General features: G+C 34.2%; 2 protein-coding genes across 2 annotated transcripts; both read left to right on the top strand.

Moving 5' to 3' along the window:
- Positions 1-1,397: 1,397 nt before the first annotated feature.
- Positions 1,398-3,839, top strand: LOC139892553 (pentatricopeptide repeat-containing protein At5g50390, chloroplastic). Its single transcript, XM_071875665.1, has one exon. It carries the CDS (start codon positions 1,524-1,526, stop codon positions 3,618-3,620), a length of 2,097 nt encoding a protein of 698 aa, XP_071731766.1. The 5' UTR covers positions 1,398-1,523; the 3' UTR covers positions 3,621-3,839.
- A 334-nt stretch (positions 3,840-4,173) lies between these two features.
- Positions 4,174-15,291, top strand: LOC139892554 (nucleotide pyrophosphatase/phosphodiesterase-like). The gene is made up of 12 exons (XM_071875666.1): positions 4,174-4,413; positions 4,776-4,867; positions 5,294-5,363; positions 5,443-5,565; positions 5,656-5,748; positions 12,335-12,464; positions 12,574-12,655; positions 12,762-12,894; positions 13,238-13,443; positions 13,525-13,650; positions 13,772-14,081; positions 14,881-15,291. Exons 1-12 carry the CDS (start codon positions 4,174-4,176, stop codon positions 15,184-15,186), a joined length of 1,911 nt encoding a protein of 636 aa, XP_071731767.1. The 3' UTR covers positions 15,187-15,291.
- Positions 15,292-15,684: the final 393 nt, after the last annotated feature.

The following is a 15,684-nucleotide window of genomic DNA, read 5'->3' as shown; positions in this document are numbered from 1 at the left end:
AAACACCCTCATGACCATATGTACAAACTTTAAAACAAATTATACAATCTTTTACAAAACATTCATGAACACATGTATAAACTTTAAAGCATATTGTATAACCTTCATATAATAATTGTATTTTAATTTTTTTTTTTTAATTTCAAGAGGCATTTGGTATTACTAATAATTATTATTTAAATTAAATAAAAATACTCAATTTTAAGCCAACTTTATTATTATTATTATAATTATTATTATATTATTATTATTTGAATTTGGATTATCTTTACGGAATTAATTACGTTACATATGTATACGAAATACATGTCTCAAAGGCTTTTATGACAAAAAAAACAGTAATTGTGATGAAAATTGGAAGAGAGTGGTGGGGAAAAAATGTAGTTTATTTTTTATGACCAAGTTAACTACATCAATATGTTTGTAAAAACAACGACATTTTTCTTAGTCGAAATCTGTAGTTCAACATGTCATTAAACCAAAAGACTTTAACATTTACATTCACTTAGTAAAACATATCATCAAATTGTTTCATTTAAATAAACCCGTGATTTCACAGTCATTTAACTATTAAAATGTAATAATACTTGCATCCTGTATGAAAGTTGCATTCAAGCATCCAATTGTAACATGGGGATCATCAGATGTAACCAGTTGTCCGTTATCTTGCATCTCCAATACCGCCTTTTCATTTATAAACCGAAATATACCTCTTTACATAGTATTTAATAGTTGGATTTTGGTAACGACAGCTTTAAGGGCTGTCGTTAAGGCGCTTCAGACTGTTGTACATTTTAACAACCATCAATATGAAGTCAATGTTTAACTTCGGTGTATAATCATTTCCGCATACTAATGACAACTCTAAGCAAGGGTAGATCTATATGGGATTCGGTGGTAGCACGGGCTACCACTGAAATACGTGATGCAGTGGAAAATTTTCGGAATTTTTAACTAATGATACCACTTGATAGTGTAATTTTTTGTGTGTGACACCGCTGGACAGTGTAAATTTTTTTTTTTTTTAACTTTTAACTAGTGACACCAATGACTCCGAAACCTAAATTTGCCAATGCTCTAAGGGCTGAGATGTTGGCTTGATCATGAGTAGGTGACATTCACAAGTTTTAATCTTTAATAGTTAAAAAAATCCCGTTAAAAGCACAATTTCATATGGGCAAAACTAATAAGAGAAAAAATAGAACCCGGATAATAATTGAACCTAATACTATGAATGGATAAATGCCGAAGTTGCAATGTATGTACCTGTTGGTGAGGTCAATGTTTAACCCGTTTTACAATTCGGGTATTTCGGTTTAGTATTTTCTGGTTGGCAAACTAACTTCCACCAAACAATGACGGATTTTTCTATGCAATTGAACAAGTCATAATGTATACACACTTTGTCATACAAATTTTAGATTACACCTCACCATAATCGCCTTCTTGCAAAAATTACAGCATCAATATCATCAATTTGAATCCCCACGATAAAGGTAAGTCACTAAATCGCATAATTCGCCATGAACATTACTTCATCTCGTTATCAAAACACACCAGTTATCGAAAATAGCTCTCAAATATTGAAAGAACGACACTTTTTGTCCAATTGTTATTTATTAAATTTAAAAAAATCAAAACCTCGTGCATTTGGGGTCACTTGTTCATTTGTCGAGCAAGGATTACACCCAAAACCCAAACCAAAACCATCGAGAAATAATAATAATTATGATGTTATTAAGAAACATAACGATATTGACGATTCGAGAAATACAAAAGGTTCGACTTCAGGGCTATGTGGGCAGATTGAAAAGTTAGTACTTTGTAAAAGATATAAAGATGCACTTGAAATGTTTGAAATATTGGAAATTGAATGTGAGTATGATGTTCATGTTGGTAAAAGTACTTATGATGCGTTAGTTGATGCTTGTATTAGTTTGAAATCAATTCGAGGGGTTAAACGTGTGTTTAGTTATATGGTTAATAGCGGATTTGAGCCTGATTTGTATTTAAGGAATAGGGTGTTGTTAATGCATGTGCTGTGTGGGATGATGATTGATGCACGCATACTGTTCGATGAAATGCCCGAGAGAAATTTGGTTTCATGGAACACGATAATTACTGGGCTTGTGAATTGTGGGGATTATTTGGATGCATTTAGGATGTTTTTAGGTTTGTGGGAAGGAGAATCCGAGGCTAGTTCACGTACTTTTGCTACGATGATGCGTGCGTGTGCGGGAATGGAAATGATATTTCCGGGTCAGCAATTGCATGCTTGTGCTATAAAAATGAATGTTAGTCAAGATATATTTGTATCGTGTGCGTTAATTGACATGTATAGTAAATGTGGAAGTATTGAAGATGCACAATGTGTGTTCGATATAATGCCTGAAAAAACAACTGTAGGTTGGAATTCGATTATTGCAGGTTACGCTTTACATGGGTATAGTGAAGAGGCTTTGGATATGTATTACGAGATGCAAGAATCGGGTGTCAAAATGGATCATTTCACGTTTTCGATGATAGTGAGAGTGTGCACACGATTAGCTTCGTTAGAACATGCTAAACAAGCACACGCGGGGCTTGTGCGTCATGGTTTTGGACTAGACATAGTCGCCAACACTGCACTAGTTGATTTTTATAGCAAATGGGGACGAATCGATGATGCCCGCAATCTATTCGATAAAATGCCTCATAAAAATGTTATATCGTGGAACGCGTTAATTGCTGGATACGGTAATCATGGTCGTGGAATCGAAGCTTTAGAGCTGTTTAAACAAATGATTAACGAGAATATGACTCCAAATCATGTTACTTTCCTTGCTGTTTTATCGGCTTGTAGCTATTCGGGACTATCGGATCAGGGGTGGCAGATCTTTGAATCGATGAACATAGACTTTAAAGTAAAGCCTCGAGCTATGCATTATGCATGTATGATTGAGTTGTTAGGGCGTGAAGGGCTTTTAGATGAAGCTTACGCCTTGATTCGAGATGCACCGTTTAAGCCAACCGTTAATATGTGGGCCGCTTTGTTAACAGCTTGTCGGGTAAACAAGAATTTAGAGCTTGGGAAATTTGCAGCTGAGAAAATATACGGTATGGAGCCCGAAAAGCTCAGTAATTATGTTGTTCTTTTAAACATATACAACACTTTAGGAAAACGTGAAGAAGCTGCTTCTGTTTTCCATACCCTTAAAAAGAAAGGTTTAAGAATGTTGCCTGCGTGTACGTGGATAGATGTTAAGAAACAACAACATATGTTTCTTTCAGGGGATAAATCCAAATCTAATGTACAGATTGTTCGAAATTTAAAGAAATTAATGTTGGAGATCACAAAGTTTGGCTATGTTCCAAAGAAAAGTTCTTTGCTTCCTGATGTGGACGAACGTGAAGAACAAATGTCATTGTATCATAGTGAGAAGCTTGCGGTTTCTTATGGGCTAATTAACACATCAAATTCAACGCCTTTACATCTTGTGCAGAGTCATCGAATTTGTGACGATTGCCATCTGGCTTTAAAATTGATTGCTAAGGCGACTAAACGAGTTATTGTTGTGAGAGATGCTAGCAGATTTCATCGTTTTGAAGATGGGAAATGTTCTTGTGGCGATTATTGGTGAAGGTGGAAGTAAATTTACAAGTTTGTGTTTTAATTTTTACCCAACTAATTTTTGGTTTTGATAGCAATATTTATATCGTGTTGTATACATGAATTATATGCATTTATTTTTCTTGTAGTTCATACTAACCATGAAATAGGATTCTATGAACGATTACAGTGTAATATGTTATTGCTACCCAGAATGAACTTAATAAATTACTATGCACCTTTACGTTCATTCACAGATGTGTCTATATGACATAGCCTCAACTTTTTGTGCATATATTTTTCGTTTAGAAATTGTTGTTATATCATGTTCCTGAATTTGTTCCCTTTTCCTGGAAAATGAATGAATGCCACCAAAAATTTGCTGCACATACTTTTTGTGTCCTTGTTAACAGCAGATACGATGTTGGGCAGTTTATATGACATGATAAATACTCCATGCATCCCAGAAGTGTCCATTTGTAACTTTCATGTGTAAAATCTGTTCCATTTTTGTTTAACTATTTCTTAGTTAGATCTCAAATATATTTTCTTATCAAGCAGATGTGTACGATTCGTTTGATGTAATGACAACAATGAATAATCTGTTCACACTAATCTTCTTCTTCTTGTTGTTGGTTACACTTTCTTCTGTTTTAACGGTTTATTGTGCTTCTTCGAACACGCATATCAAAGAAACTGATAATGACCACCGTCGACGTACTTTAACCATTGAACAGCCACTTGCTAAAATAGCTATTCAAAAAGCTGTTATTGCGCGTCAGGAATCAGCTTGTGTCACCGTTATCCATCTTCTAGAGAATATGGTAAGAAGTATTTCTTGTTTAACGGTCACCTCCTTTTTATTATTTTAACTTTTTGGTTCCCGTTCGGGCTCGAGTTTCCGACTCGCTTGGCGAGCCGACTATTCACCAGGCGACAACCTGCAAGCTACAACCTGCAAGCTGCTCGGAGTCGTGTATGGGGAACCTCCGTTGCGATGAGGTTCTTTTTTATTTTAACTTAAGGGAAATATTAACCCGTCACTAGGACTTGTTCATATACATTTTGATAAAAAAAAATTTTGGTTTTGTATTGCAATGTATTTGTCTATATGCCTGGATCAAGTTTCTTGATTGGTTATTTCAACTTAACACCAATTGGTTTATGACTGTTCATATTATGACAGGGTGATGATACTGAACTAGTCAATGTTCAGATCCATACGACAGAACCAAATGAGGGTGACTGGGTTGGAGTTTTTTCACCAGCAAATTTCAGGTATTGTTTATTTATTAAGACCAAAACTAACTCTATTTTATCTTCATTTTTTCTTTTAACAGTTTCTAGCATGCAGATATTCATTGCCTTTAGACGTGTCCAAACGAGTGGGTTGGTTACATATTTAGGTCAAAATGAGTAAATCTTTTGTATGGGTAGGGTTAACCAAAAAACACCTTCTGTGTTCAATTTGTTTTTCAGAATAGTTAGTACATAGAATGTGCTGACAAGTTTGTTTTTACCAATAATAATCTGTTATTTGGATTTATGATTAGGAGATTATATGCAATAAAAATGTTTGGGGAATATCTAACCATTCTATTTTTAACCTAATAAATTCTTTAATTTTACCTTTTTGACCTGTCAACGAGTTAAAACCTTACCAAAATGGGCTCATTCATAAGTACAACTGAATGAATGTTGCAGTGCATCCGTTTGTTACTCTGAATCCGGTGAGGTCCAAGATGGTCCAGACATATGCACAGCCCCGATAAAGGTAAATGTTACAAAAAACTTTAATTAGTATAGTCTGAACAATATTGCATAACTTATAATATTATCTATAATATAAACAGTACATGTTTGCCAACCAAACCAATCTCCTCTACACAACAACAGGAAGATCTTCATTAAACTTCCAGATTATCAATCAGCGTTCAGATTTCACGTTTGCACTTTTTACTGGCGGATTGGAGAATGTATGTTTTCTTAATACATTAAATTATTTTGTAATGCTAATAAAGTCCCACTAGCTATTTTTTGTTTTATTTTTTATTTTGGGATCGCAGCCAAAGTTGATAGCTTCTTCAGGTCCTATTTCATTTGCAAACCCTAAAGCTCCACTTTATCCGCGCCTTGCTCATGGGAAGTCTTGGGATGAGGTAAATGTTCGATTATACATATACACTAATAGCGGTGAATATTCATTGTTTTTTACTGTTCATCCCGTCATCATGATGTCACCGTGATTCATCCCTCGCTGACGTCAAGCAATGCTTCCGAAAGAAGAGAAACTTTTAGTGTGCGTCTAGTTGTAGAAATTTTTTCATCTCCATTTTTATCAAGGATACGAAGTGTTTTAGCACCTAACTAAAACTTGAATACACATTTGAATGTTTTCACCTTCCAGTTTAGAAAACATAACGAGTTTCTATCTCTAGGAAGAAAAAAAATATAACTGAAAAATATAAAGTAGAGTTTAAAAAACATAGCTGTAGATTCGAAATGGGTTTTTGTTATAATAATAATAATAATATAGATATGGATAGTCAATTTTGGTGTATACATATAGTCAATTTTAGTACACAAAGTATGTATTTTTATATTGAGATTTTAGGCTATAAATACTCATGAATGCAAGCATTAAACTTGCACCATTTCACACACTTACAAAGTGTTTCTTTCTTTCTCCATTATCATCTTTGTTCTTACACTTCATTATTAGTATTCTTAATCAAGAATCAAATCACTAAAGGTAGTTATAAGCCTACTGAATTATAACATCAAGAATCAAACCACTAAAGGTAGTTATAAGCCTACTGAATTATAACATCAAGAATCAAACCACTAAAGGTAGTTATAAGCCTACTGAATTATAACATCAAGAATCAAACCACTAAAGGTAGTTATAAGCCTACTGAATTATAACACGTTATCAGCACGATAATCTTAATACTAAATATGGTTGGCTCTGCCACCAAAATGATATATGGTCGGTTATACCACCAAAATGATATATGGTCGGTTATAACACCAAAATGATATATGGTCGGTTATACCACCAGAATGATATAGGTCGGTTATACCACCTGAAAAAATATATGGTCGACACTGTCGCCAAATTTTCATTTATGTTTACTAATATTTATATTTTTGTTATATAACATTTATTTATGATTGCTTACACATGGTCGACACTGTCACCTACTTATCATTTATGTTATATTAAATTTATGTTTAATGTTTATATACTTATGAATATAAATTGACTCTAATTTATCATGATGTTTGTTTTAATTTTTGATAATAGAAAATGTCGAATCTGGAAAAGCTTAAATTTACTCCTTTAGAATCAACTGGAAACAACTACATGCCATGGGTTATAAAAGTAAAAATGCATCTTAAATCAATGGGCATTCTTGAAACCATAAATGAAAACAACACTTGTTCTGAAAAAGAACAAGCTACGGCATGTTGCTTTATTCATCAACATATTGATGAATGCTTACAAAATAATTATGTGACTGTAGAAGATCCCCATGTTTTATGGGAAGGTCTCAAAAGCAGATTCAATAATCAAAGAGAAATTTTACTTCCAGCTGCAATGGAACAATGGAGAACATTAAGGTTCCAAGACTTTAAGAAAGTAAATGAATACAGCTCAGCTCTGTATAATACATGTTCACAACTTAAATTCTGTGGACATGAAATTAGTGATGCAGACATGATGGAGAAAACTTTCTCCACAATGAATGCTGCAAACATCACAGTGCAAAGAAATTTGAGAATGCTAAAGTTCAAAACATATCCTGAACTTAATTCATATCTCTTAGTTGCAGAGCAAAATGATGAGCTATTAATGAAAAATCAGCAATCCCGTCCTACTGGTACACTTACAATCCCTGAAGCAAATACTGCAAATAATTATAAACAGGGACAAGGACGCGGGCAAGGTCGTGGTTATAATAACCATCACCATCATCATGCCAAAAGCCATAACTATGGTAGAAACCATCCTTATGGTAATGGTAATGGGCGTGGACGTGGTCGTGGTCGTGGCCGTGGTGGTCAAAGAAATAGTAATCCACGAAAATATAAATATCAACCACAAAACAAGCCCATTAAACAAGATGTTGAAGAAAATTCTTCTAAAAATTCTGAAGAATCTTGCTACAGATGTGGTAGAATGGGCCACTGGACTAATACTTGCCGAACATCTAAACATCTTGTTAAGATGTATCAGGATTCGCTGAAAGGTAAAGAAAAGGAAGTAAATTTTGTGGATAATATTGATCCAACAGTCACTGAGAAACCATCTGATTTATATGAAGATTTCTTGAATGTTTAAGTTGTGTGTCTTTTGAAAAATAAACGATTTAATATCGTCTGTCTTTGTCATTATGTTTGCTAAATGTTTCAGTACTATCTATTTGCGTTTAAAATATTGTGTAATATTAATGTACTCACTATTTATTTCTTATATATGAAGTTCAATATGAATTTTGCTGGAATACAACATCAATCAAGTGGTGGAGATCTCTGTATAGCAGACAGTGGAACTACACACACTATACTTAAATCCGAGAAATATTTTATTGATCTAAAACCAACGGAAGGAACTATACATACAATATCAGGACCTGCTAACTTGATAAAAGGGATAGGAAAGGCAAATTTCATACTACCAAATGGTACAAAATTTTTAATAAATGATGCCTTATTTTCTCCCAAGTCAAGCAGAAATTTATTGAGTTTCTCCGACATATACCTTAACGGGTATGATTATCAGTCAGTGACAACAGAAAATGAGAAATATTTAAGTATCACTGACAAGAGTCATGTGGTTGAAAAACTGCCAAGACTTAGTTCTGGATTACATTATACACATATAAATGTACCAGAAATACATATGGTAGTTAACGAAAAATATATTGATCCTGGTGTATTCAGTTTATGGCATAACAGATTAGGCCATCCAGGATCAACAATGATGAAAAGGATTATTGAATGTACTCATGGACATCCACTAAAGGATAGAAAAATCCATCATGATACAATGGTTCCATGTACATCTTGCTCTCTTGGAAAATTGATAACTAGACCCTCACCACTTAAGGTTGAGAAAGAATCACCAATGTTTCTTGAAAGAATTCAAGGTGATATATGTGGACCAATTCATCCACCATGTGGACCATTTAGATATTTCATGGTTCTAATAGACGCATCTAGCAGATGGTCTCATGTTTGTCTGTTATCAAGCCGTAATGTGGCATTTGCAAAATTTCTTGCCCAAATTATTAAATTGAGAGCTCATTTTCCTGATTACACCATTAAAAGGGTGAGACTTGATAATGCTGGTGAATTTACATCTCAAGCATTTAATGACTATTGCATGTCTATAGGAATTGTTGTTGAACATTCTGTTGCTCATGTGCATACACAAAATGGTTTAGCCGAGTCATTGATTAAACGTTTACAGTTAATCGCTAGACCATTGATAATGAGAACAAAACTCCCTGTATCTATATGGGGTCATGCAATTTTACATGCTGCTGCATTGATTCGCATCAGACCAAGTGCAAGTCATAAATATTCCCCCCTACAACTTGCTTTTGGTCAAGAGCCAAATATTTCCCATCTTAGAACATTTGGTTGTGCAGTGTATGTTCCAATTGCGACACCACAACGTACAAAAATGGGTCCTCAAAGGAGGTTGGGAATATATGTTGGATATGAAACATCTTCAATATTAAGGTATATTGAACCTATGACAGGTGACGTTTTTACAGCACGTTTTGCTGATTGTCATTTTAATGAAACATTGTTCCCTAGATTAGGGGGAGAAATGAAAAATAAAGAAAATGATGTTTCATGGTGTGAACCTCAATTAAAGTATCTTGATCCTCGCACAAAAGAATGCGAGACAGAAGTTCAAAAGATAATGCATATACAAGAACTTGCAAATCAATTGCCTGATGCATTTACAGATACAAAAACGGTGACAAAATCATATATACCAGCAGTAAATACTCCAGCTCGAATTGAAATTCCAAAAGCTGGCAATAACGTCACTCATGAATCTTTGCCACGTCAGAAACGTGGAAGACCAATCGGTTCAAAGGATAAAAATCCTCGAAAAAGAAAATCAGCTGATAATGAAGTAAAAGAAAGTGTTCAAGAAGAACCACAAATCAGTACTCCTACTGCAGAGGAGATTGATGATGTCAATACAGAAATTGCAATCAATTATGCATATTCAAAAATATTATGGAACCGAAATGAAATGAAAAATCTTGATGAGAAATTTTCATTTAATGTTGCATATGACATCATGAATAATGATGATGATCCAGAACCAACATCTATGGTTGAATGTCAAAATAGACATGATTGGGCTCAATGGAAAGAAGCAATACGAGCTGAATTAGAATCACTCAATAAAAGAAAAGTTTTCGGATCCATCATTCTCACTCCTAAAGATGTGAAACCTGTAGGATACAGATGGATTTTTGTCCGAAAAAGAAATGAGAAAAATGAAGTTACAAGGTATAAAGCTAGACTTGTAGCTCAAGGTTTTTCTCAAAGACCGGGAATTGATTATGAAGAAACTTATTCTCCTGTTATGGATGCAATTACTTTTAGGTACTTAATCAGTCTGGCAGTTTCTAAAAATTTAGAAATGCATCTCATGGATGTTGTGACTGCTTATCTATATGGATCACTTGATAGTGATATATATATGAAGTTACCTGAAGGATTTAAGGTACCAGAAGCATCAAATGCAAAACCCAAAGAAATGTATTCGATTAAATTACAAAGATCTTTATATGGGTTAAAACAATCGGGACGTATGTGGTATAACCGATTAAGTGATTACTTGATAAGCAAAGGGTATACAAATAATCTTACTTGCCCTTGTGTTTTCATTAAGAAAACAACATCCGGATATGTGATCATAGCTGTTTATGTTGATGATCTTAACATCATAGGTACAAATAAAGAGATCCATGAAGCCATTCAACTTCTAAAGAAAGAATTTGAAATGAAAGATCTCGGAAAAACCAAGTATTGCCTTGGTTTACAAATTGAGCATATGCCTAATGGTTTACTTGTACATCAAACAACATATACTGAAAAGATTTTGAAACGTTTCAATATGGACAAGGCAAAACCATTAAGTACTCCTATGGTTGTTAGATCACTCAATGTTGAAGCTGATCCATTTCGTCCATGTGAAGATCAAGAAGACATTCTTGGACCAGAAGTACCATATCTTAGTGCAATTGGAGCTCTTATGTATCTTACAAATTGTACAAGACCTGACATTTCTTTTGCAGTTAATTTGTTGGCAAGGTTCAGCTCTGCTCCTACCAAAAGACACTGGAATGGGATCAAACACATATTTCGATACCTTCGAGGAACTACTGATTTAGGATTATTTTATTCTAACGAATCAAAACAAGATTTGGTTGGTTATGCAGATGCAGGTTATTTATCTGATCCACATAAAGCTAAATCTCAAACTGGATATGTATTCCTAAATGGAGGTACTGCAATATCATGGCGTTCTCAAAAACAAACACTTGTTGCTACATCGTCAAATCATGCCGAAGTGATTGCATTACATGAAGCTACTCGAGAATGTTTTTGGTTGAGATCAATGACACAACTCATTACTGATTCTTGTGGACTAGAACGCGATAAAAGTCCAACAATTCTCTATGAAGATAATGCAGCTTGCATAGCACAGATGAAAGAAGGGTATATCAAAAGTGACCGAACCAAACACATACCTCCTAGATTCTTCTCATACACTCAAAATCTCATTAAGGACAACGAGATTGAAATGAGATATGTTCAATCCAGCAAAAACTCTGCTGATCTTTTCACGAAAGCACTTCCAACTGCTATTTTCAGAACACACGTTCATAACATTGGCATGAGACATGTTCAAAAGATGTAACAGCTGAAGCGATGTCTACTTGAGGGGGAGTCAACTCCATGCTGCACTCTTTTTCCCTTAGCTAAAGTTTTTTCCCACTGGGTTTTCTTTAGCAAGGTTTTTAACGAGGCAGTAATTTATAGTTGATCTTCAACAAAATAAAATTGCTATCCAAGGGGGAGTGTTATAATAATAATAATAATATAGATATGGATAGTCAATTTTGGTGTATACATATAGTCAATTTTAGTACACAAAGTATGTATTTTTATATTGAGATTTTAGGCTATAAATACTCATGAATGCAAGCATTAAACTTGCACCATTTCACACACTTACAAAGTGTTTCTTTCTTTCTCCATTATCATCTTTGTTCTTACACTTCATTATTAGTATTCTTAATCAAGAATCAAATCACTAAAGGTAGTTATAAGCCTACTGAATTATAACATCAAGAATCAAACCACTAAAGGTAGTTATAAGCCTACTGAATTATAACATCAAGAATCAAACCACTAAAGGTAGTTATAAGCCTACTGAATTATAACATCAAGAATCAAACCACTAAAGGTAGTTATAAGCCTACTGAATTATAACAGTTTTCTATTTTTGCTGAAATTTTTATGGAAAATCATAATTGAACATGTTTTATGTTTTTCAAAGTATTTATAAAAAAGTCATTTTTCGATAACTAAATGCAACATAATATTCCCCAGTTCTCGTGAATGTCACTTTAAAGCAGTGATGAGTTAATAATCGAATCTTCTAATACGTTTTTGTTGTGTTCTGAATGGATACATTATCAGATGGCTGTGACATGGACAAGTGGTTACAACATTAATGAAGCCACTCCATTCGTTGAGTACGGTTGGAAGGGTCAAAGTCATAATCTTTCTCCAGCAGGAACGTTGACCTTTTCTCGTAGTAGCATGTGTGGTACGATGTAACAATTTCATCACATAATATAAAAAGTTCTAATAAAAAAACATAAGTTCTTATGAATACATTGCATCCGCACCAATAAGTTATCATAATTCCTGTTCAGGTGCACCTGCAAGTACCGTCGGATGGCGTGATCCTGGTTATATACACACTAGTTTCTTAAAAGATTTATGGCCTAACACAATGTATGTTATGTGTAGTATAATAGTTTTGAGAAAGCCTTTATTTTTGTGTTTCTCATTTTACATGTTATTTTCTAAATGGGTTCTGGTTATGAAATTTGTTATACAGTTACGATTACAGGATGGGCCATAGGTTGGTGAATGGATCAATTGTTTGGAGTAAAACGCATTCATTCAAATCATCGCCATATCCCGGGCAAGACTCGTTACAACGTGTTGTTATATTTGGAGACATGGGGAAGGTTATTTGTGACATACATTTAATCCAAAAGTGCCTTAACAAGTATAAAATGTAGACAAAATTACGTGTTTGGTCGCTGTGTTTGTACCATATTGTAGAGGTCCCCTGAACTTTTTATTGACTTGGTTGGTCAACGTGGTTTGCACGAGTTACGCGGTTAGTGAAGGGGACCAACTGTGTAACTCGTGCAAACCATGGTGAAGTCAAAAGAAAAGTTTAGGGGTAACCTTGCAATATGATACAAACCACAGGGACCAATGGGTAATTATGTCTAACCTTTATAATGATAACATAAACCAGTTCGAATAGAAAACTTGTAATATTATCTGCTATGGTGTTTTCAGGCAGAACGTGACGGTTCAAACGAGTATGATAATTATCAGCCGGGATCATTGACTACCGTAGACCAACTAATCCACGAGCTTGATAAATTTGATATAGTATTTCATATTGGTAATTTAGCATATGCAAAGGGATATATCTCGCAGTGGGACCAGTTCACGGCCCAGATCCAACCTATTGCATCAACAAAGCCTTATATGGTTGCGAGGTTTAGATTTACTAAGTATTACTAACATTTACGTAAAATTTATAAATAAAAATAATGACATTATACTTTTTGATCCTGTAGTGGCAACAATGAACGAGATTTTCCTAATTCCGGATCCTTCTATTTGACTTCTGATTCAGGTGGGGAATGTGGTGTCCCTGCTGAGAACATGTTTTTCATTCCTGCAAAGAACAGAGCTAAGTCTTGGTAAATTTGTTGAGTCAAGCCAACCCATACCCATTTTGACCCAATACCATCTTTCTGACCCATTTTGCTACCTTTGAGATTTATAATCAAAGGCATATTTGACCTGTACCTGTGCTTATAGGTACTCGACCGATCATGGAATGTTTCACTTCTGCATAGCGGATTCTGAGCATGATTGGAGGGAGGGTTCAGAACAGTATGCTTGGATCGAGAAATGTTTTGCAGCGGTTGACCGACAACAACAGCCGTGGTTGATATTTGCGGCTAATCGTGTTCTCGGCTATAGTTCTAGTAGTCAGTATGCTATGGAGGGTTCCTTCGAAGAGCCCATGGGAAGGGAAGATTTGCAAAAACTATGGCAAAAATACAAAGTGGACATTGCGTTTTATGGACATGTTCATGATTATGAAAGGACTTGTCCTATATACGAGGTACTATTATCCTTCGTTTTAATTAAAGAATATCAACGCACAAACATTTAAATATCAATATAGCGTCACGATCTAACTTGGGGGTTCAAGCCCCGTCGTGGGCATATTGGTCGATTAATGGGTGTTGGGAGCGTGAGTTGCCGTTCTAAAAAACAATCTAACCTGATAATTTTCACTTATTAAAGGTATATAAGTATATTCAAATGTTAATTTAATATAATGTGTTGTCACCTTGTATGAATTAATAGAAAGTTTAACTTATAGTTTTACTAATCTTTTTTTAATATATAAGAGGAAAACCATAATTATGTCATCTTTTGTCGAAAGATTGAATATTGACCTTTAGATGAGTTAACAACTAAGATTTTTAATCATTGATTTGGATGATGATGTCATAATTGTCCCTCTTCAAATTAACCATTGATTTGAGATTCAACTATTGATTTGAATTTTAACATAACAAACTCAATTATCTCTCTTAAAATATAAAAACAAATTGTAATAATATTAATATTTATTAATAATGAAATATGAATAAATAGGGTAACAAAGTATAATTTTTTTAATTTTACCATATACTAGTGATTAATTGTATTAGATACTAAATAATTAGATGATCATAATTAGGTTTGCGTTATTCTAACACTAAAATCTTGTTAGTATGACTTTAGAACGCAATAATCTAATAACCAGTTTTACCACACATTCAAACACCAATGAATTGTCTCTTGAATATACAGACTTGTTGGTTACTTATTGCTATCTTTCTAACTTGCTCTTCGTTATGGTGGTGGTGCAGAATCAATGTGTCAACACAGAAAGATTTAACTATTATGGTACCGTTAAGGGGACAATTCATGTTGTTGTTGGTGGCGGAGGAAGTGTGTTATCAAGTTTTAGTAATATCAATCCCGAGTGGAGTCTTTATAAAGATCATGACTTCGGATTTGTTAAACTAACAGCATTTAACCATTCTACACTTCTATTTGAGTATAAGAAGAGTAAAGATGGTCGTGTTTACGATAGTTTCACAATCTCGAGGGACTACAAAGATGTGTTGGCATGTGTACATGATGGTTGTGAAGCTTCCACTTTGGGACCCTGATCAACAACTATTGTACATTTCACTTGGATGAAGCTTTAAGCATTAAGCTTGTATGCTTAATAAAACTTTGACAGCCCAAATACTTGTATCATAAGAGTTAATCAAATGCATCACTTGTATCATAAGAGTTAATCAAATGCATCAGACTTTCGCTTTTCTTGTTCTGTTGAAAATAATAATAATATTTTCGTACTTATCTTTTTTCTTGGGAAACCTTAGAACTTTCAAACCATCACAAGCTAGCCCGGTGATTAGGGACTTGACATCCTAAGAGGTCCTAGGTTTGAATGTTGTAGTGCAAGGGAATACTGTAGTTGGAAACGACAAGGGAGTAAAAAAGATATACGAATGGAACTAGGTTCGATTACTCGTCCTCCCGGGTAACCCGAACGGGGAAAATCTTAGAACTTTTATGGTTTTTTTTTTCCAATTTCGATTAGGCATGTTGCCTATGTCATACTATGTCACGATAACATTTCTTTGATAAATTTCATACCT

Source organism: Rutidosis leptorrhynchoides, chromosome 2, assembly GCF_046630445.1.
Source record: "Rutidosis leptorrhynchoides isolate AG116_Rl617_1_P2 chromosome 2, CSIRO_AGI_Rlap_v1, whole genome shotgun sequence".
Lineage (NCBI taxonomy): Eukaryota > Viridiplantae > Streptophyta > Magnoliopsida > Asterales > Asteraceae > Rutidosis > Rutidosis leptorrhynchoides.
This window is presented reverse-complemented; position numbering and strand designations above follow the sequence as displayed.

Bases quoted from the DNA above. Each gene is read 5' to 3' on its own strand.
- LOC139892553 (XM_071875665.1), top strand. From the start codon at position 1,524: ATGAACATTACTTCATCTCGTTATCAAAACACACCAGTTATCGAAAAT.
- LOC139892554 (XM_071875666.1), top strand. From the start codon at position 4,174: ATGACAACAATGAATAATCTGTTCACACTAATCTTCTTCTTCTTGTTG. The intron at 5,566-5,655 runs GTATGTTTTCTT...TTGGGATCGCAG, and splicing joins TTACTGGCGGATTGGAGAAT to CCAAAGTTGATAGCTTCTTC. The intron at 14,082-14,880 runs GTACTATTATCC...GTGGTGGTGCAG, and splicing joins GGACTTGTCCTATATACGAG to AATCAATGTGTCAACACAGA.